This window comes from Furipterus horrens, unplaced genomic scaffold (assembly GCF_987537825.1).
Source record: "Furipterus horrens unplaced genomic scaffold, mFurHor1.1.pri manual_scaffold_1, whole genome shotgun sequence".
Classification (NCBI taxonomy): domain Eukaryota; kingdom Metazoa; phylum Chordata; class Mammalia; order Chiroptera; family Furipteridae; genus Furipterus; species Furipterus horrens.
The window spans coordinates 214,115,577-214,137,178 of NW_028327171.1; the positions used below are offsets into that span (position 1 = coordinate 214,115,577).

Sequence of the window (21,602 nt, forward strand, 5' to 3'; positions counted from 1 at the left end):
CCCTCACCTCCAGCTGAGTCCGGGCTCTTACCAGGGCCACCTGTCCGAGGTGGCTGGTCTGAGCGCCCATCTAAGTAGGCGAATGGGACAGACCCCAGGCAGCTGCCCTCTGCCCTGTGGCAGCCCCGCCACTGGCTCCCCCAGACCTTGTTCCCCCGTGACCCGACCGTAAAGGTACAAAGCTTTCCTCATTTATGTGGCCAAGACAGGAACCTGCACCCTACAGGTGTCAGGGTGGATAGAAATGTCCCCAAACAGGCTCGTAGTCAAGAAGTCTCGAGAGTGTCCTTTTCTTCTGCAAATAGTAACTGATGTAGTCAGAATCCACAGCCTGTGCCCTGACCCTCTGCAGCGACATCTAGTCCCTGAAGGAAGCGCAAGGAGGGTCAAGGCTGACCAAGTTCTTGGAGTCTCGGCTGCCCCCCGGGGTGATCACTAACTCCTGGGATTGCTGTGGGACTCGGGTCATAGAGTAAATGCCAGCCATCCACGCAGGCACTGGGGTGCCTGGTACACGCCCCGCACCACCAGCAGCCCAGACGCAAGCTGATACAGAGACATGTCACACCATTGGGGAGGGGGAGGAGCACCCCCACCCCCACCCCAGGAGGTTGCCCGAGGCAACGGTAAACAGCATAACAAGACAGGATTGGCTAAGAAGCTGCCCACCTCCAGAGCGCATGGAATTATGGGCTGGAAGATTTGAAATAGAAGGGCTCTCAGGTGGGCTCCTCTCTTCCTCAAGGATGCTTGGATGGTCATGCTGTAGCTGCCTGTGCTTCCCAAAGGACGGTAATTTGGGGGGATTTTGGATGGGAGGAAACGCGAGGCACAGCCTAGATCGGGCTGGACTGAGAGAGGGTGGCAGGGTTATCCTTGGGGTGTTCTAGAGCAGACGAGCTCTGAGGCAGAAGCCTGCCATTCTTCCAAAACTGTGTAGCTTTTGTTTCTTTTTAGTTTGTAAACTAACCCTATAGAAACAAGCTAATTAAAAACTAACAGAGCTCTGGCTGGTGTGGCTCAGTGGATGGAGCGCTAGCCTGCGAACCAAAGGGTTGCCGGTTCGATTCCCAGTCAGGGCAACTGATTCCTGGGTTGCAGGCCAGGTCCCCAGTTGGGGGCATGAGAGAGGCAACCACACAGTGATGTTTTTCTCCCTCTTTCTTCCTCCCCTTTCCCTCTCTCTAAAAGTAAATAAATAAAGTCTTTTAAAAAACTAATGGGAATGCTAAGAGAACTCGGGTGTTAAAGATATCAGCCTTAATCATAGGCTTAAGTGATTAAAGCTGTAACTGAAGCTTTGAAGAGTTTAGCCTTATTGATAGGCCTAAGTGACGACTGCCTGTGAAAAGCTGTTCCAAAATTGGGTAACTTTTGAATAAAGACTCCCTTCCTTTATCGCCAACCTCTGCCTCTGGGGGTTCACCTAGGGGGTGATGGCGGGCAGCGGGACCCCACTGCTGGTGGGTAACAGCCTCGGCAAGCTCTCTCCCCGCCTGCCTGCACACCGATTGTTACGTTTTCCCAGATGATCTAGTGAACGTTAAAAAATGTACATAGTAAAAAAGTCCTAATTTTAAAAGACACATGCTTGCAAAGATGCTCATCCTCACTTCCAATAAGAGAAACGCAAAATAAAACCACAGTGAGCTATCATTTACCACCGAGCACACTGGTCAAGGTCACCTTGTGGGATGATGGTGATAGGAAGCCGGACCCTCAACACAGCTGAAGTGTGAACATAATTTGGCGGTGTCTTCTCAAGATTTAAAAAATGTGTCATCTAGAACCCAAGAATTCCACTTGGCAATTCCCAAAGTAGCCCATTATATAACTCTCAGTCTTTGATTCCTATAAATAATGCTGCAATGAACATCCGTAATACACAGCATCTCTAATTGCAAATGTCCAGCAACAGGGGACTGGTTAGATAAGTTGCAGAATATCATAAACCATGGAGCCCCATAAAGCTACCCTCCTAAAAAAAGGAGAGAGAGAGAGAGAGAGAGAGAAGAAAAGAAAAAGAGTGGGGTACTCTGGGCTGATAAGGAAAGATTTATAACAATGTACACAGTATTTTACCATTTGTGTAAAACACACACACACACACACAATGGCCCTGATGGTGTCAGGGTGGGGTGGTGGGGGGAGACTCCCCTTCACTATAAATCTGTTTGCTCTTTTTGAACTTTGTATCAGTTGCATAAATTACTTATCCAAAGGATTCATCTTGAAAGCGATCAAAGCTACCATTGCCACTTTGTTAAACTGTTAGATTGTTAAATTGTTTCCTTTGCCTAGGCCAGTTGTAGGTGCTTGTTTTCTAAATCAAACAGAGCAGGAGCGAGCTAGGGTTTGGGGTGACAGCTACTGTCCCCCTTAAGTCACAGTGCAAGTGTCCCTGTTCCCTCCCAACTTGGGACTGACTTGCTGAATTGTTAAGGTTTATCCTAGAGACAAATATGATTCAGTGAGGGTTGGTAAATAAAATAACCCACACGATTTAATTTTCTGATAGAGATACATCATATGAAAACCCTAAGTAATTAATTTCCTTCTAAAATGGACAGTTTTGGAGGGAAAAAAATGAAAGTACACTTGAGTTCTATGTTGTAAAAATAGATTGAAAAACAACAAAAATACAGCCCTGGTGTCAGAGGCTGAGCAGATGGACTCTGAGTTGTACTGTAACTGGTAGATCCCCTGGGGAGGCCACACGGGGGGCGGGCAGAGGGCAGGGGGCAGGGGGTACCCGCTGGGTCTCCTCCCCTCTCGGGCACAGCAGGACGAGGCTGGAAGTCCTGTCTGGGCATGCCAGCTGGGCAGGACGCCCCGCCTGAGTGTACATGTGTCCCTGTTTCCTTGGAGATACTCAAAATATTCTCTGCTCATTTTTTAAGACCTGTACACCCAGCTCCCCAAGACCGCGGACCAGGGCGAGCCTGCCTTTTCCTGCCTCCTTCGCCCAGACCGGCTCCTGGTGCGCGCTGGGAGAACACTCTCGCCAGCCGCAGCGGCTGCTCCAGGGACCCCGCTGGGGACGCGCCCCCGGGGTTCTGCATTTCTCCGGACAGCCATCAGGAGTGACAAGAATCTAGGGCTGGCTGAAGTTTCCCCACCAGGAGTGACGGTCCCCCCCCCTCCACCGTTGCAGTCCCTCCCCCTCGCTTTCCGTTCTCCTTGTAGGACCCTATCGGTCCCCCACTTCCCAGAGGTGCCATCCGCCTCCCCCATTTGCACACCCGGCCCTTTCCACAGCCGCCCCCCTTGAACCCTGTGGTTTGAAGAGAGGCCTGATTATTTTCTGCAACCGCTGTGCGCGCTCAAAGGGTAACGCCACTCCGGCACAAAGGCGGACGGGGACCAGGTGCTTCAGAACACGTTACAAAACAAAAACCCACGAAAATCCTACCCGACAGCTGAGGTCCCACTTTCCAATCTCAGCTGCCTAATCTTTACTGAAAAGAGGAGGAAAACATACAATTCTGTTTTTAAAACCCAATTCTCCACCAGCTGATGGAGAGTCAGGCCTACGACGAAGCCTGCGTCTGTGGGCACTTACCTGGCGTGACATTCCTACGGGAAGCCATCGCCTGGGGGCATGTACCTGGTGACCATTCCTTACTGGGGCCTGCTTCTTCTATAGCTGAAGAAGGAGAGCTATTCCAGCCGCAGACCGAGCTGTTGCAGCGCAAGTTGCCGGACTTGCTCTGATACACGAAACCCCCATGGCCCCCCGAAGTTACTGATTTGGAACAAAGTATCTGAAGCTCTCGGTGCTGGGCCTGCGCAGGTGCCCAGACAGTAACAAAGAGAAGGGCACAGGAAGCGCTTTAACATAAATACGAAAAGTCAGAAGCCCGTGTGCCCATGTGACAGCATGTATTGTGCAGTCGTCCTAATTCATGTAAATATTTTTATATGCCCACGGGAACCGACAACAACTGTAATTTATTAAGTATCATTATCTTCTGTGCCCACTCTACTATAGATGAAATGTTCTGTCCTGCCTTTCAGAACTTCATATGTTGTGAAGACTCACCTATTCCGTCCTTTGGAAACATGGTTTTTGAGGTTTGTGCCTTTGGGCAGTTGTGCTCTGTCTTACGAAACACTTCCCCCATCATGGGGTATTGAGGTTTCTTCCCCAGAATCCTCCCCTAATTGTTACGGGAATGAACATCCTAATAAATAGGTATGTGTGCACACTTTGGATTACTTTTCAAGATAAATTTCTAGAAATAGAAACACCAGACAGGGTACAAACCTATTCTTGTAAGGGTTTTGATTCACCTACTGCATATTCTTCCTATCAGCTGTGTTTGAGAACTTGTTAAAAATCCCCCAACACTAGGTTTTAATATATTTACATTTAACATTTTCTGCCACGTGACACACCTGTACTCAAGGTCACTGTAATCTGTACCTCTTTGATTGCCAGTGAATTTGATGGGGTTGTTTTTCTTTTCTTCATTTAATGACTGGCCATTTGCAGTTTTTCCTATGAGAAATGTTTTCCCATTTCCTTTCGGTGCTTATTGATAGAGAACTTCCTAGTTGATTAAAACCTGATATATACAAAACCAATGACTTCGCATGTTTATGTTAGAATCAGCCACCTCCCAGAACTGCCTTGTTAGAGGCAGTATTTCTGCTAAAGTAGGCACCTGTCAGGGCCAGTCGGGGTGGCTTTGCCCTCCCTCTGTCACGACTTTCTCCCTCCTTTCCTCGTTTTGCTGCCCTGCCTGGAGCTCCCGGAGCCGCGTGGTGTCAGCCAGTGTCCTAGGTGGCCTCTACGGCCACCAACACGGCTCCGCTGAGTATGATGCTGGGCATAGCTACTCCTCTATATCGAGATATTCCTTATGAACGTGCCTGAGCTACTCCGGCTGCGTGTCAGGAAGTAGCCTTCTGGGTTGTGTTCAGATGGAAGTGGCGGCACTACCCCCTTTTCAACCTCTTCAAAGATGAGGCGATTTTTCTCCCCTGGCCTATTCAGAGGATAAATTTAGGTCCCCAACATTACACTATCTTTGCATGTTATTCTTTGAATGTATCTCCAGATTTGATTTCCTTATGTTTTATGTAAATTTTTGTCTTAATTCACAATGAGATAGATCTGTGTTTTACTTTGTTGGGTTAAACAAAATGAGGACATTCAACTCTTTTTACAGAGCGTTAGTTTTCAAGTTTACAGACAGTAAAATCGACTTCTTTGGGGTGTGCAGTTCTCTAAACCTTAACACATGTACAGATTCTTCTGGCACTAAAGCCAGGGCATACGATGGTGGCATCCCCTCCCCAAAGTCCCCTGCTCTGCCGCCCCTTCTCGTCACACCCTCAGCCCTGGCACCCACAGACCTGGGCTCAGTCATCACAGCTTTGTCCTGTTTAGAATGTCTTGTAAATGGGGTCACATGGCACATGACCTCTGTGACCTCTTTCACTCGGCAAAATGCCTTTGAGATTCACCTAAGCTGTGTTTATCAATAATTCCCTTTAAAAAATTTTTTTTTGTTTATTTTTAGAGAGAGGGGAAGGGAGAGAGAAACATCAACTGCTACTTGATCGGTTGCCCCGCGCGTGTCCCCAGCTGGGGACCTGGCCTGTAGGGGCAAGGGTGCTGCCAGCCCGCTTACCTGCCGCGGCAAGCCCGACAGCAAAGAATGACTCAGCCCCAAATGACAACACTGTTGCTCTTGAGACGCCGCCCCAGGGAAGTGCCTGACTGGGCTTGCTGGGTTGGGTAGTAAACGCGCGTTTCACTTCGTAGGAAACTGCCACCTCTTCTCCACACGCTAAGTGGAGGCGCGGTGGCGTGTGGCCGGTGGCTCTGGGGTGGGCGCCCCGCTTCAGAGAGCACAAAGTTCAGTAAAAATATTTTCAGTCGGCCCCATTATTTTTCTCAGACTCCTTATATCCCCATTACGTCCCAGTCCTAGAGAAACAGTACAGAGTGCGTGGCCATTTCTGCTCCTGTGTCCGATGGATCCTGCTCTATCTGGCTGCTAGCTCATAACAGTGTGTAACGGTTACCTCTTGGGAATGGCCTTTCTAATCAAGACACAACATCCAGGGCCCTGGCCGGGTAGCTCAGTTGGTTGGAGCATTATCCCAATGCGCCAAGGTTATGGGTTCGATCCTCCGTCAGGGCTCATACAAGAATCAACCGATGAAAGCATCAGCAAGTGGAACATCAAATAGACCTTTCTCTTTCAAATCAATACATTTTTAAAAATTGAAAAAAAAAGACATAATATCCAGAAGAATAGGTTTAAATAAATAAAAAGACTGACAGATTTTCTATAAAAATGGAGAAATATTTTTATGTGACAAAGGATACCACGAATAAGGCATGGAAGCAAGTCTGCACTTGATCAGCCCGTCAGCCTGTCGCCAGCTCCTCCGCGTTAACTGACTTAACCTTCACAGCCCAGGTGCAGGTGCTGTGAATGTCCCCATCTTACAGATAGGGAACCAGAGGCACGGAGAGGTTAAGTAACCTGCTCAAGGTCACGGAGCTAAGAAGCAACAGAACTGAGAGTCACACCCAGGGGTCAGCCCGCCAGGCCTGTGTGCATAGCCGCTAAGCTGCATCGCCTCCCCTGCGCTACATTGCAGGAGAAAACACGTGAACCATATACAAAAGTTAATATCCAGAATGTCTAAAAAGCTGCTGTCAATCAAGAAGACAAATATAAACAGCCCAAGAGCAAAAAGAACAAAAGGGAGATCGTCAATTGGAAATAACCAATAAACATACTGAAAAGAAGCTCAATCCCCAACTCACGAGGGCAAGTTAAAACAAGATGTGATTTTTCAACCAACGGATTCAAGCAAAAATGAAGGAGTTTGCTCCCAGGGCTGGGCTGCTGTGTGAACACGACCCGTCCCTGCTGCAGGCTTGGGAAACGTGCCTAAGGGAAGGGCGACTTGGCAGGAGCCACCACCAGTGACCATGCCCTTCACCCCTGACCAGCGGTGCCACTCCTAGGCCTCTGTCCTGCGGCCAAGGTCTCGCAGGGGCCCAAGGACGCACACACACAAATGTCCTAACGGAGCTCTGCAGGCCCATGTTCAAGTCCAGCTGCACTGCCTTCCTGCAAAGCTGTTGGGGGGCCCATGAGCGCCGGGGCAGCAGGCCCCTCTCCGGGCCATCAGCACACCTCCCTCCCCACCTGAGTCCCCGTGTTCTTCCTTAAATGTTTGCCAGTCAGCTGTACTTGCTGCGCACTTATGTCCTTTAAAGATAACAAGACTTTTCAGTGCAAAGGGGTTACTGTCATGAAGACGAAGGTGGAAGCTGGAAGAGTCCGGGAGAGGCAGGCTGCTAAAAACCAAAATCAACATCACACTGCTGCTGAATCGTACAGGCGTAAAACACAGGAGAAAGCAATATGAAGATCAATAAAGATTTTGCACTCAAGAACCTTCCGAAGTGTCTAAATGCCCAAATTGGATGGCGCGTACTGGTCGTATTGGGGGAGACGGCAGAGACCCAGCTGGGCCTCCAGCGAGAGCCCGGCAGCCAGGAAAAGGCCCGCAGGTCTGCATGGTTTGCAGTTCAGAAACAAACAAGAATGATTAGAAAATGTAACAACGAGTTGCTCGTTTGATTTCAAAACATTTAGAAATGAAGTGATGCCTTTAACAAGACAAAATGACTCATTTTGTTTTCTGACCAACTGCAGAATGTCCTTCAGTGAAGGATTTAAGAAATTCGCGCTTATTGCTCTAAGTGACACCTTTGCCACCAGCTCCGCCACCTTGTTTGCCGCCTGATAGGGCTGTTTGTTTCCCTGCTTCTCCACTGCTTGCTTCCCTGTGTTGCAAGGGCCCAGCCTTCTCTGCCTTTAGCTTTGCTTATATCGTGGAAAGTTTATATCATGTTTTAAGTTCTACTAGCATTTATCTCTAAGCTTTTCAAAGTATTTAAAACTGTCATTTCTCTAATCAACTAGGTAAAAAATAGGTATTTCCCCCAACTGGTCTCTTTTCCTTGTTCTGAGGACAAAGAGGGGGGAAAAACTGTCCCATGGTGTCTATTGCATGAAAGAAGCCAAGAGCAAAACTGTTGTAGAATTCCTTTTGCAGGAAAGTCAGAGGCCCTCGCCGGGTGGCTCAGTTGGTTGGAGCAGCGTCCTGTGCACTAAAAGGTTGTAGGTTCAATTCCCAGTCAGGGCACGTACTTAGGTTGCAGAAGGCAACCCATCAGTGTTTCTCTCACATCAATATTTCCCTCTCTCTCTCTTCCTCTCTTTCTAAAATCAATAAAGACATTGCCTGAGGAATAAAAAAAACAGAAGTAAGAGTCAGAGTTAGGGATGGTGGCCCTGCGTGTGGCTGGTGGAGCCCCTGGGTCTCTCAGGAGGTACGGCCACCGCAGGGGACTTCTCCATGTGTCCCTGCCTGGTGGGCTCTCCTCTGTCCATCTCCACCTGCCTCCGGGGAGACAGGGACTGATGACATCATTGACATCAGAAGTTTCATATAAAACTCGATGCAGCCATTTGCAAATCACTGCTCACAGCCCCAGGATGTCAAAGTTGAAACCAATTGCTCCTGCTTCTGCGGGGCAGGATGCGGGTGGACCGTGGGTTGCCTGTCACATAACAGTTTTTATCAGGCTTTCCCGGCGGGGGCGTGGGGGGGCAATGCAGGGAGAAACCCGGGTGAGGTAGCCGGCCCTGGTCAGGAGCGTGCTCAGTCCTGGTCACTGACCGTGCCCAGTCTGTAGAGTGCCTTTTAAGTCAACGAGACGAGCAAATGCGTCCATAGAAGCTGGCGCAGGAGTCAGTAACGGAGGTTACAGACGGCGGAGGATCTGGCCTCACGACTCCGACCAGCAACAGGTTCAAGTGCAGCTTCAAGGAGCAGGTGAGTGAGGGTGAGGGGACAGGCGGGGGTCGAGAGGACAGAGGTGATGGGGTTTGGACTGAGCGAGCTGAAAAAGCCCAATCTCTCCATTCTTCCCTCTGTCCCCACTTCCCTCTGTCACACACCCACAGACTCCCTGGTTCCCTCGCCCCGTCTCCCCGCTTCCTGTCGACCATGCTTTCGCCACCTACCCCACCTGTTTTCCCTCTGCGCCCAAACGGTCTCGGTGCCGCTAACACAGACTCGTTAATTCCTCAGCTACTCATCCCCGTCTCTGCTCCTGTGTAACGGATGTTCTGCGCGGTGGCCACAGGCTGGGGGCTCCGCAGCGAGGCCAGAGCCTCACGGACAGACGGGTGATGTTTGCCTGGACCCCCAAATGAGAGGGAAGAGACGCAAGCCCCCAGTTTCGGCACCAGGGCTTTCCTGCAGAGCCTCCCCTCCCCCCACCCCGAGATTCAAGCGACTACAACAGAGGGGTGCGGTAAGACCGAGCGAGAAGCAGGCGCCCGCAGCAGTGACTTCACGGCCACCATGTCCCTCCCTGAGCACCAGTGGTCACGGGCACCAGGAAACACCCAACGGTAACAGCAGGTCTGAGGGTGCGGTCTTGCTGACTAAGGAAAGCGCTATGCGGAGAACACTCGGCGTTGGGGTTGAGCCCTCCTAGGAGGTAAGGAGGTATTTCTGGTTGCCTGTGAAAGAAGCGGGTTTTCCTGCCTGTTCCCGGTGGATGAACCCTGCCGGTCATTGTCAGGGTGCACCTGCTAGGTTGCCTCACGCCGCATGGGTTACCCGCCCCCCCACCGCCCCGGGAGCCCACGGGGGGTGCTACCTCCTGCAGTTTGATCTCCTCCGGCTGGAGGATGTCCAGCACCCCGCTGCTCTGAATCTCCGGGAGGTCCTGCCAGAGGTTAAACCTGGAGTGCGGGTTGCTGAGCAGGCAGATCTGAGGCAGAGCCTTCCTCTGGGCAGGGCTGGTCGGCTCCTCCTGCTCTTCCTCCTCCTCCTCCTCCTCCTCCGGAGTCTCCTCGCTGGCCTGGGAACCGTGGTCACTGGCTTGTATTTCTGCATCCTGCTGCCTCCTGGTTTCAATTTCCTGGAGAGTTGATTTATCTCGGTATTCCTGATACAGGAGCCCTGGAATCACACAGCAAGGGCATGAGGAACAGGAAGCAGATCTCCGATGAAGAGCTTTCCGAACCACTCTTCTCACGGGCAAGGCTGTAGGGATGCACACAGCCAGCCAGACCTGCACCGGGGCCCAACCTCCATGTCCCCACTTCCCGGGAAGGAGCAGCAGCCTGAAGAATAAAGAAATCCCTGAACTGATTTAAAACCCAATCACACAAGTAAATACATACTTTCCCCACACATACTTGGCAAACAACAACATTCCACAACTTGGCGTGTTAATAACCAATGTGTGCCGAGCGGGTGAAAATGTCTCCGTTACGCTTCAACATCCTGACAGGAGGCGGTCATAGCCTTTAGCGCTTCCCTGTTAAAATGCAAGTGTGTTCCTTTGTGAATGGGGAGTAGTTGTCAATTCTCATTTTGAAGGAAAAACCAATATTTCACCAGCCTTAGGATTCAAAAGGGAGACATTTATTTTTTTACTTCTGCTTTTACAGTTTCAGAGTTACTTCCCAGACCTATTGTACTTGAAATAAATGCATCTTCAGTCTCCAAGGAGATTTAAAGGGCCTATGGATCCGCACAGAGGTGGCACCTCCTCCCCAGGACATCCTGGCTTGGGGGTGGGGGGGCGGAGAGGCTGTCTTTTCACACAGGAGCAGCAGAAAACTTCCTTGGTAAGGGGGAGGGAGGGAATCCCCAAGGGGGAGGGGGCTGGGGACGGGGAGGGGTGTAGGAATGTGAGGCTGGGAGGAAGGGCATCAGACCCAAGGGTCCTGTCTGTCAGCTGTGACTGGAGGTGGCCATCTATCCTGTGGGCCGCCTCAGATGAGCAGCTCTGGTCTGCATTTCAGGAAGCCTGAGCTGCAGTGGGGGCGGAGAGATGCAGCAGAGCCTGAGGCAGGGGACACGGATAAGGGGGACGACAGGGCCTGGGGAGTGGCTGATGCAGCTGGGTCATGGCTGAGAGCCAGGTGACCAGCCTGGCAACAAGGTCGGGTGGCCTAGTCTAAGGAGATGAGGGCCACAGGAGGAGTGTCTGAAGGGGCAGAGGGTGGTGGAGGGATCCAGTGGGCGGCTGAGGGCCACCTAGCTGGAGAGGTCCAGTGGGCAGCTGGACATACTGGTCTGGAGAGCTGTCGGGAGCCTTGATATGCTGTAAAACAAAGATGATTCTCCCAGGACAGTTGTGATAGCGGTGCGTGTTCCACGTGTATAGCTCCTTCCCGATAATGCAGTACAAACACGGGCTATTGTTCCTTCTTTATCTAATTGTTCAGTACATGTAAACAGCAGAAAAAGGCAGGAAAGAAAACAAACTTCGAAATCCTGAGTGTGGTTGGATAGACTGTATTTATAAACAGGAACCTCATAAATCCATCCTTTCCTACGCTCCAGGACACTAAATTATAACGCCTTCACGGGAAGTGTAAAGCTTACTTTAAAAAGCAAGACCCTGTGATTTTACAGGTTTCCAGTTCTGCAGAATACAACATGGACTTAATCTGACAAAGGAATGAAAAAGAAAACCGAGTCTACACTAAATGCAATGCGAACTGAAGATCTATAAAGACGGAGGTGTAATGTCACTGCCTGAGCTGAGTCAGTCGTAAGCATAAGACCTCTGTTGTTACGGACAGGAGTCCCATTATTCTGTGATTCTGATTCTGTGTTTACGGAGATTTAAAGCAACCAGGTTCCCACAGCTGACTTGGAGTTGCTTTTCAATGCTTAGCACATAGTTGGTACATATATATTTGTCGAATTGAACACCTTTTAAAACTGCAGCTTCCAAGCTTCACAAATGTCTAATTTGACATATTTTTGAAGGTTCAAAAAATGTCTCATGTATGTTACAGTGGGCAAATCACGGGTAAAAGCTATTTGCAATACGATATGCTGAAAAAAGACCGCATCGGCGGTGTGTCCAGTTGGACTGAAAATGCTATTTCTGAAATCACTTGGTGGCCAGACGCTCCTGGCTGCCCCTCCTCTAGCCCCTCACACCCCTTCTTCCCAGCGGACAGGGGAGGGGTTTGTTGGGATGCTGACCCATTCTGCGCTCAGGGATGCCGGGGAAGTGTCAACTGACCAAACTTTCTGGGATAGTTCCCTTCCCCTCGTCAGCGGTGGCTTTAGACGTAAGCAAGTAACACAGCGTGGCCGAGGAGAGTAAAAGGACAGCTTCTTAAAAAGACGTCTGTCCCTAACAGACCCTTGAAGACAGGCTGCCTGTTTTTGCTTTGACACACGGCAGCTTGAGGATGTGATGCCCGGAGCGGTGGCAGCCCCCTTGTGACGCGAAGCCCAAGAGCTGAGCACGGCGAAGGAAGAGGAGCTGGGTGACTGCTTAGCCGAACTAAACAACCGCAGAACATCCTACCCCTGAGCTCATTGACGGAGATGGGACACTTCCATTGTTTTTGTTTGTTTGTTTGTTTGTTTCTACGATTTTATTTATTCTCAGAGAGAGGGGAAGGGAGAAAGGGAGGGAGAGGAACATCAATGTGTAAGAGAAACATCAGTTGGTTGCCTCTCACCTGCACCCCGACTGGGGACCGGCCCAAAACCCGGGAATGTGCCCTGACCAGGAATTGAACTGGTGACCTTTCGCTTTGCGGGACAACATCCAACCAACTGAGCCACCCCAGTCAGGGCTACTTCTATTGTTAAAGGTCATTTTTTGCTGGCTATTCTGTTACATTCAACCAAAGGCTCCCACTACAAGTAATTTTAGAATTTTATTAAAACTTCATATTTTTTGAAGTATTTAAAATACAAATTTAAGCACTAATTTTCTAGAGTTCCTATGATTACAGTTATCTGACACACTGTGTACCCATTTTTCACAAACTGTTTATTTTTATTAACTTTAAAATTCATAATACCTGAGGAACTATGTTTTTTGATTACATTTCTAGAAGTACTCAATATACTGTTAATATAGCATGTTTTCCTATTTTATATTTTGTACATGTAGCACGCACAACTTTATATGAAAATTGCACCTGGTATTATTTCCATGCAGAATTAGAAGGCTCAGTTCTCATCTCTCCAAATAAAAATGATCTAGACCAGGCTGACTGCACTGCCCTGCAGACAAGGTAAGTTCCCGGCTCTTCTTATCAAAGCCGCCACAGTCATTCAAAATCTCACTTTCTGAACAAAACAATTTGTTATCCTTTGGCTCCTTTAAATAGAAACTTCTAAAGGACAGGGAGTTCTTTTATTTATTTATTATTCTTTCGCTGAGTACTGTACCTTCTATGTACCAAGAATTTGTTAGGTGTCAGAGACAGCAACCAGAATGCATGTACGCACATACATGTGCACACTTGCGGGGTCTCAGGGTCCACTGTGTATGACAGTCGTGTACCATGTCATGCATGATCCTGGCATAGTTCTGTTCTGGCCTCCGTGGGAGCCACTGCAAAACCTAGCGCAGTCGTTATTCCACTTCCCTCCTTGTCAGTTACACTGTCTTCAGGGACCTGTCATGCTTTCCTGATTCCTGGCCGAGGGTTCACTTCACTCCAGAGCTAAACGCGGGTAGGGCGGGTGTGGAACCTGCCTCCAGCCTACGATGAAGGGCGCGAGAAGGAGGCAGCGACCACTGGGTGCTGTCAGCGCGCCGGTTGAGAACCTGCTACGGATCCAGCCCAGGAACCAGGAAAAGAAGTCACCATCATACCAGCAGATACAGGCCGGGGGCCCAAATGTCACTCTTTTCTGTTGAGCACACGAGGAAACTGAGGGCCGGGGCGGCAGGCACCAGAGCTCTGGATCCCAGATCTCCAGCTTATGATACTGACCCAGCAGGTTCAGCCACCTTCAGGAGAGAGGAGTCTCTGCATGCCCGGAATGCAGACGGGAGGGAGCCTCGCTCTCTGTCTCTTTCTGGGAGAGGAGTCACGGAGCTCCTTGGCCCCGCCCCATATCCTTTCTAGTCATGACCTTGACCTTAGCCAAAGGGGATCTCTTTCAAGAGGGTGGAAGTCTAGGCTTCCAGCGTTTGCCAAGGCAGAGGTGGCCCTCCAGGTTAGGCAGGACAACGTGGCAGGGAGCTGGGAGCAAGGCGTTTTCAGGAGTCTGTTCCCAGATCAGCCCCTCTCCAGTCCCCCAGCGAACAAAGAGAAAAGCCGCCGCCGCCACCACCCCCGGCCTGACACGCAGGGGGCCCGCTGGAAACAAAATTCCTGGAGTCAGCAGCCTCACAGCCTGCACCGTGCGCGGTCCACCCCCTCAGCCGGCGAGGGCCCAGCTCCTCTCAGGCTCACTTCGGAAACACCCCTGCCAGGGAAGGGCGGGCCGCCCCCGAAGTCTCCCAAATGTGGGGGCTGGTGGGCAATGGATGCTGCACTTCGACTTGAGACACTTTGTGCCTGTCTGAGCGTTTGAGATGGAGGACAACAATGCTGTTTAGGGAAGAGATTGTCCAAACCTAGAGTTTCAACGTAACAGACTCTCTGCTGACGGCACACGCAAGAACAAGCAGGTTTTCTAAGCCGGGATGCCGCATTCTGAACCACAGCACCCACGGGGTGAGCACTCGTTGGACGGCATCAGCAATTTTTGACTTTCAAATCCAAGTGCTTGCGTTCGCTGGTAGGATGCCTGCTCAACCCACTTTCTGCGTTCTCGGGGCTCTACCCAGGGGCCGGGGAGGGGCCCCCGCTTTCTCTCATCCTTACGCCCCCGCCCCCCACGCCAAAGCCTGCCACGGTCCCCTCTTCCTGAATCACCTCCGTAAGTCGGGCTCTCTCCAGAAGCCCCGTTTTTGCAGATTCCTTCTCTTTCCGGGTCCCCCCCAGACCCCTTCCTGGCGCCCCCTCCTGCGCGGCCTAGCAGCACCTCACTGTGGTCCTCCCGGCAGAAGTGACGAGGGCTCTGGGCGGGAAGACCTCTCCCGAGGGAGCAGGACACAAATGCATTTGCTAAAGCCCAATTATTCAGCACTATCACAATGTAGCGGTTTGGGAATCATTTCGAACCAAATATGTCAGAGGACGCCCCTTAGCCACGACAGATGCTTCTGCTCACAGAAATGCAAGGGCATCTCCAAGCGGCGGACCCTCCGAGCCCACCGGGAGCCCACACTCGCCCCGCGAAGCCGGCCGCCGCCGGGGCACCCACCTATTTGTTCGATGAGGTTCCTCCAGGAGTCGGCGGGAATGGGGTGGATCATCTGCAGGGCCTCGGTGAGCGTGGTGGGGCTGTCGGCCAGCGCCGGGCACTCCTCGGGCGTGGCCCCATTTCCCGGGGTGGAGGACGACTCGCTGGCAGAGGGAAGCAGGGGCAGGGCCAGTTATTTTTAAGCAACGACACACACCTTGGCCAGCTGGAGAGAAGCGTCCGCACACGCGGCCCTGGCCAGCGGGCCCCGCCCGGGACGGTCCAGGCGGAGCCCCTCCCGGCCAGGCGGGCCCCACAGGCCCTTTCTGTCACCGCACCAGGGCGCGACCGAGTGATTCATTCCCACAGCAGCCCGCCCAAACCATATTTTCGGAGCTCGCGGGCAGGCATCGGAAACTTGGCGCGTCCTGCCCGCTCCACGGCGCCGCCCGGCCGCCCCGACGGGTCCCGCGGCCGCGAGCCCAGCCTGCGCTGCGTACCCCGTGCTGCCCGCAGTGACCCGCCCCGGCCCTCCTCGGGCTCCGGTCCTCCCGTCCAAGGGCCCCAAGGCGCGGAGACGGGGTTGCCGAGAGGGACGCACGCGCCCAGGGCGCCCCTGAGAGGGGGCGGAGGTGTTCCGGGGCAGGGACAGGAGCGTCAGTGGCTTGGGCTGGAACTCACCCCCAATCCCAGGCGGGTGCCAGAACGGCTGGGGTCGGGGGTGAAGTGAGGGGCGACAGGGCCCGCTGGGCACAGGCCTCGGGGGTCGGCGTCCACGGCGGGGGACGCGAGCTGGGGCCAAAGGCGCGCGGGGGCGGCGCGGGGCGTCCAGGCGCCCGCTCGTCCTCACCTGCCGGGCAGGTGTCCCGCTGCCGAGTCGCGCGCGTCGCTGTCAGAGGTGGAGCTGTCGTGGTCCACAGCGCAAGCGGCGCTGAACGCTGCGGCCAGCAGCTCCATGGGGGCCGGCGGCCAGGCGGGCGCTGGGGACGAGTCCAGGGACGGTGTGCGGGTCCGGAGCTGGGCGCAGGGCGACCAGCGGACTCCGGATCCGGGTCGCAGCGCGTGCAGCTCCAGCCGGAGCTACCGCCGCCGCTGCCGAGCGCTCGCGCAGGCGGGCGGGCGCGCGCCTGGAGGATCCCGGGGTTGCCAAGGCAACGGGGAAGGCGGGAGGGGTGCGCGCGCGGCGGGGGCGAGGCCCGGTGGCCAAGGGGTGGCCCACGGAGCCGGGGCTGGGCGCAACCTGGGTCCTCCCGCGGGCTTTCACCTCCCCTCCCTGGCAGCAACCTCGCCCGCCGGGGGAGAGGGGGAGGGCGGGATGCGTGGGGACCGAAGAGCTGCTCCCTCCGCTTACTGCCCCCTCCTCGCTGCCTGGCTGGACCCCACCGGCTTGCGAGGCGGACTTGGACCCTCTGCTCCGCGCGCCCTCGAACTTCCGCCTGGCGGTGCCGCACCTTCTCTGCGGTTCCACAGGGACCGGCCTGGGGAACCCTGTCTCTGCCTCTCCAGGCTCAGCCTCCGGGGGCGCGTTCTTGGCTGGAGATACCTCTGTCTGAGGGAGTCTGAGGCAGAGGCTGGGGTCTTGGAGAGCTCCTGCACACCCGCTGTGACCTTGACTAGAGAGCGGGGGCCAGCGCGGAGGCCTCTTCCGGGCGGTCTGGCCGCCTTCAGCCACCCGCAGGCCCTGGCGTCCCGGGAGGGGTGTGGTGTATAGACGAGGAGAAACGAAGTGCCCCCAGACCTCCACTGGTGTCCCTGCCTGGTCACATGGACTCTTGGAATCTGCACCTTCGTGTTAACTAGTTGCATGCGCTTCTGGATACAGAAAGCAAGCCAAAACTGGAGTCGAGTGGAACGTGGGTGATCCTGTGTGACGTGGAACTCTAGAGGGATCTTTCACTCGCAGGACAACTGGCAGACTCCCCGGTGTCCTTTCTGAGGCCAGCCCTCCTGCTCCCCTCCATGGGCCTGCGACAGCAGCCGGCTCCTGCCGGCCAGGGGTGGCGCCAGAGGACACCTGGGGATGGAGATCCAGTGCCCAGCTCGCGTTCCACCCGCGGGGCATTTGTTTAAATGAACAAATTGCTTGATTTCGGATGCAGATACTCCTGGTGGGAGGGATACGATCAGCAGTGAACTGCAGGCTTTCATAGTTCCTTATCCCGCTGTCCAGAGCATGGCAGTTCTGGTAAAAAGAGTTCATTCCCTCCAGGGGCCAGAACGGACAGGTCCCAGCTCCTCTTGTCCTTGGCCTCAGAATGTCTTCGTGACAACCATCTGGTCTCCTCTTTTTCCAAGACAAGCCCCTCCCTTCCTTGATTCCTTCCACATATCCCCAGACAGCCCTCTCCTGAGCGCTAGGTTTCCATCTGCTCACTGGCTATCCCCTCCTGCTGCCACCTAAACACTCCCCCCGGGGACTCACACCCTACCACCCCCAGCGCCAGCCAGGCCGGGCAGAAGCAGAGAACTGGCCTCCACTTCTTTAGCCCCAGTCGCCCCCTGGGTCCCCAGTCCTTTAAAGCAGTAACCTGCTGCTTGGCATTGGGACCCGTCCACACCCAGTTCCTCCCTCTCTCTGTCCCCTCTCTAAACGATGGGTCTGCTCTGTTCCGTCCCCTGCTTAAAAACAGGCACTGGAGTGCCATCGCCTGAGGGGGAAGGGGACCAGCCCTGCATGAGGTACACCGGGTGGCCCATTCCTTGACAGCCTCCCCAGGCCACTGTCCTCAGAGGCTCTTTTGGCTAGGACTCCGCTCTTGTGGATCCAGGTGCCCTCGGTGCCCCACCTCGTCCCTTCCCTCTGTGTGACCAGCTGCAGTTCTCCGCGAACAGGGCTGTCCTTCCACCAAGACAGGCCCCCCCCAGGCTGGGCACCACGATGTCTTACAAATCTTTCATCAGCGATCACTGGGGCCCCCTTAAATTCGGCTGCGACAGGCAGTGACGTTGTTCCTGTCCCACTTGGCTGTACCAAGGGGAAGAGATTAATTATTTTAAAATCAGAAAATGTTCAAGTGAAATTACGTTCAGCGGCGGGCAAAAGTAGGTTTACAGTTGTTCATATGGGAAATGATACAATAATTAATCAATAATAATACAGGATAAACTCGGGGTTTCACACATTCACAGCTGTGAGCCAGCTGTGATCAGTGAGGTGAGCGTACTGAAACCTTCCTACTGAAAAATAAGCTAACAATACCCTCCTCATAGTACAATCAGTTTAGAAAGTCACTGAGTTCTGAAGGCTTTCGGCCATGAGCTAACGTCCCCATGTTCTACTTTGTATCACGTTTAGTCCTTACGAGGCAGGGAGTCACCAGCACCGCCACCTAACTGACATTCTGCTCACAATACTATACGGTATTCACAAAATGGAGATAAATTTTCCAAATATACCTGATTAGCCAGCCCATGGTAGGTGTTCTCTATTCATGGTATGTTTTAAAAAATATTTAGTGTTCAAAAAAGAATCAAGAGACCCAAGAAGGAGTCACTTTTGCTAAGCAACATCACCAAAACAGAACTTAATAACGAACCTCAGGGCAGTCTCAGACTTTCCCAGAAGAGGACTTTTAAACCAGCCGGTCGTCTGCGGGATAAGAGCCCCCACCTTCCCTAAGGGAAGGGGTCCTTGCCTGAAAAATTCCACTCTTTTAACTTCTTAGTCCCGCCCCCTTTCTGCCCATAAAAATCCTTCCGTTTGGTACAACTCATAACAGGACGCTTCTGATTGCTAGATGGGATGTTGCCGGATTCATGAATCATGTAATAAAGCCAATTACAGATGAGCAGAATAGCACCAGAGGCATGAAAACAAGGAACAGACTGACAGCAACCAGAGGGGAGGGGGAGGGGGAGAAGTGGGGAGAGAAGGGGAAGGGACTAGTCAAGGAACATGTATAAGTGACCCATGGACGTGGACGACAGGGTGGGGGCTGACTATGGGAGCAGGGGGTGGGGCAGGGGGGAGCAACAGGGAGAATTGGGACAACTGTACTAGAACAGCAATAAAAAAAAGAAAAGTCAGACAGCAGCTATCTTTGAGAGGCAGGGACTAAAAATAAAGCCAATTAGATCTTCAAATTTACTCAGCTGAGTTATGTTCTTGAACATTAGTTATTTTATATATTTTATCTAAAGATTGTTTATTTTTTTCCTTTGGGCTTTAAATGGTCAATATCGGGGAAAAGTGGATTCTTATTTATGTAGCTACCTCAGCTTTCAGGAGCCTTCATTTATGTTTGTAAAATGTCACCTTATTCTGAGGGAGAATTGCTAGAAGCAGAAGGCAGTTTTAGAAACGATCTGGTCCAACACGTTTATTTGACAGAAAAAGGAACAGAACCAGCGTGTTGAAATGACAAGCCCGAGATCACACAGCTGGCTAGTGGCAGGTTTTGGAAGAAGATGCTAGCAAGGCAACACTACGTTTTGTGGGGGGAGGAGCAGCATATTTCCATTTAATTTTTCTAACTATTTTCAGAGTTACACGGTCTGCAAATAGACAATCCAACAATTGAATACATCTGTAGTCTTAGATCTAAAAGGAAAACAGGCTTGGAATTTTTTTATAGTGAGGAGATAATCCTCAAAGATATATTAGAAACCTCTAAGAACAGGTGCTTGATAACTTTTAATTAACTGTGTGTTTCAAAACCGTACACACAGCTTGTTTTTGCCACCTTCAAAGGACTTTCTCAGTTGCTTTGAAAATCAACAAATTTCAGCCACAGAGGCAGCACCAGCAGTAAACTCATGGAGGGCCACAGCCTCAAGGGATAAACAGACCCCCCCATACCTCCAAATCGAAGGAGAAAGTTGGAAAAAGGCCAAGACACAGCCTCGCTCCCCAAAGCTCCAAGAAACCCATCCTTGATGGTTGCGAAGATTTCTCAACAAGGAGACTAGTCAAAAGTGGGCTGTCCTGTTGTGTGGTTGGAAGGATTTCTTTGACACGTGGAGGTGGGGGTCTTCCCTTCGTTTTGATCATAAAGATAATTTGTAAATGTGGACTTAACATGTTATAGAGCTAAGTGAAAAGCACAATCAGTTTAGCCTCGGGTAGTAAAGCATTAATTTTGCCCAGAGAGAGACCTGGCCTTTGCCCTGGGCTCCCGGGAGGTGACCTCTATGCCATCGGAAAACGCCATGTCTGTTAAGAGTGTCTTTGCTTCCCTGGGGACCTGGGGCCACACCAGAGAAGGTAGGGGTTTGGGGCCACGTGGTGAGACCTCAGCCTCCAGAGGAGCTGAAGGTCGACGTCAGCTGCCAGGGCGACCAACCAGCTCTCGGTGGTGAAGCTCCAATAAAAACTCTGGACACCGTGTGTTTCCCTGGTCGGCAATGTCATCGCACGTCACTGCCAGGGAACTGGGAGTGCTGGCCGCGGTACCACAGGGACAAGACCAGCCGAAGCTCTGAACAGACCGTCCCTGGATTCCACCCCGGGCCCCTCTCCCCTCGGTGGATGTAAATGGGTCACCTTGCGCGGTAACACACGGTCGCCGTGAGCGTAACAGCGCTCGGGGAGTTGTGAGTTCTCCCAGCGAACTGTGGACGCGGGGGTGGTCTTGGAGACACCCCCCACCCAAACTCTACGGTTGGTGTCAGGACTGAGAGCGATCTTGCGGCCTGTCCCCTAACTTCCAGTCTGGTTTAGAGTACAGCCTTGCTTTCCTTGATACCTTTTTCTCTTCTTCAGTCAGTCCTACACGCAGCTTTCAGTCCATTTTCCTCAAACATATCTGACGCCACCCACCTGCCACCTCCAGGGACTCCCCAGTCCCTGCTGGGAAGTCACGGCTAATGTGGCTAAAGTGCAGTCCAGGCTGGGGCTGCCCAGGTGAAAGCTAGGTCACCCCAAGCGCTCCCCGGGCCTGCCCTTTGCTCTGCGAGTACTTACTCCCTGCTGCGCGGTTTCTGTCCCCAGTGGACCTGGGGTTTTGGGAGGCAGTTGTGCAGAGGTCTTTGATCTCGGCACCCAGCATCCATCCCATCCAGGAGGCATTAGGACAGCTGGTGACTAAGCAAATACACGGAAGTCGGTGGATGTGATGTTGATCTGTCCCTGGTTTCAGTCTTTCTTCTACAGTTATTGAGCGTAGCGTCAGCATTGCCTGGGTGTTACAGCGTGCACGTCTTTGGTCAAAGAGGGTGTTTCTTTAAGTGACCCCTTTAGCAGGCTTCTGGGGTTGGTGCCTCAGGCCTGGGGGCGTGGTGACTGTGCCGTATCGGAGGGAGCTGAGAAACCCGCTGCAACGCGATTCACCATTTTGGGGTAGTGAGGGGTGTTTTATTTTTGTTTCTGTTCTTCTTTGATGTGGCTGCTATGGTGGATGTTGTTACAGTTCTGGTTGAACAGGGAAAGCCCAGAGGGACGCGCAGATGCCCACAGTCTTTGTCTGGTTTAAGGAGATATGCTAGCGCTGGGCAGGTGGCAATGATATGGGGAGCGGGTGTCGAGATCTTAGGGCTGA

The 21,602-nt window shown here is 52.5% G+C and overlaps 1 protein-coding gene across 2 annotated transcripts in view; it reads right to left on the reverse strand.

Annotated features, from left to right (window-relative positions):
* Positions 1-21,602, reverse strand: part of NGEF (neuronal guanine nucleotide exchange factor) — a 62,581-nt gene that overhangs the window by 15,921 nt on the left and 25,058 nt on the right. Inside the window, exons 1-3 of one of the 2 annotated variants that reach the window (XM_090285020.1) lie at positions 15,977-16,248; positions 15,148-15,290; positions 9,713-10,017 (exon numbers count right to left, since the gene is read on the reverse strand). In XM_090285020.1, coding sequence (XP_090141146.1) covers positions 9,713-10,017; positions 15,148-15,290; positions 15,977-16,083 — 555 coding nt within the window. In that variant the 5' untranslated portion in view covers positions 16,084-16,248. Of the gene's footprint in view, positions 1-9,712; positions 10,018-15,147; positions 15,291-15,976; positions 16,249-21,602 lie in introns of those variants that run through there. The other variant, XM_090285019.1, reaches the window with a different exon arrangement.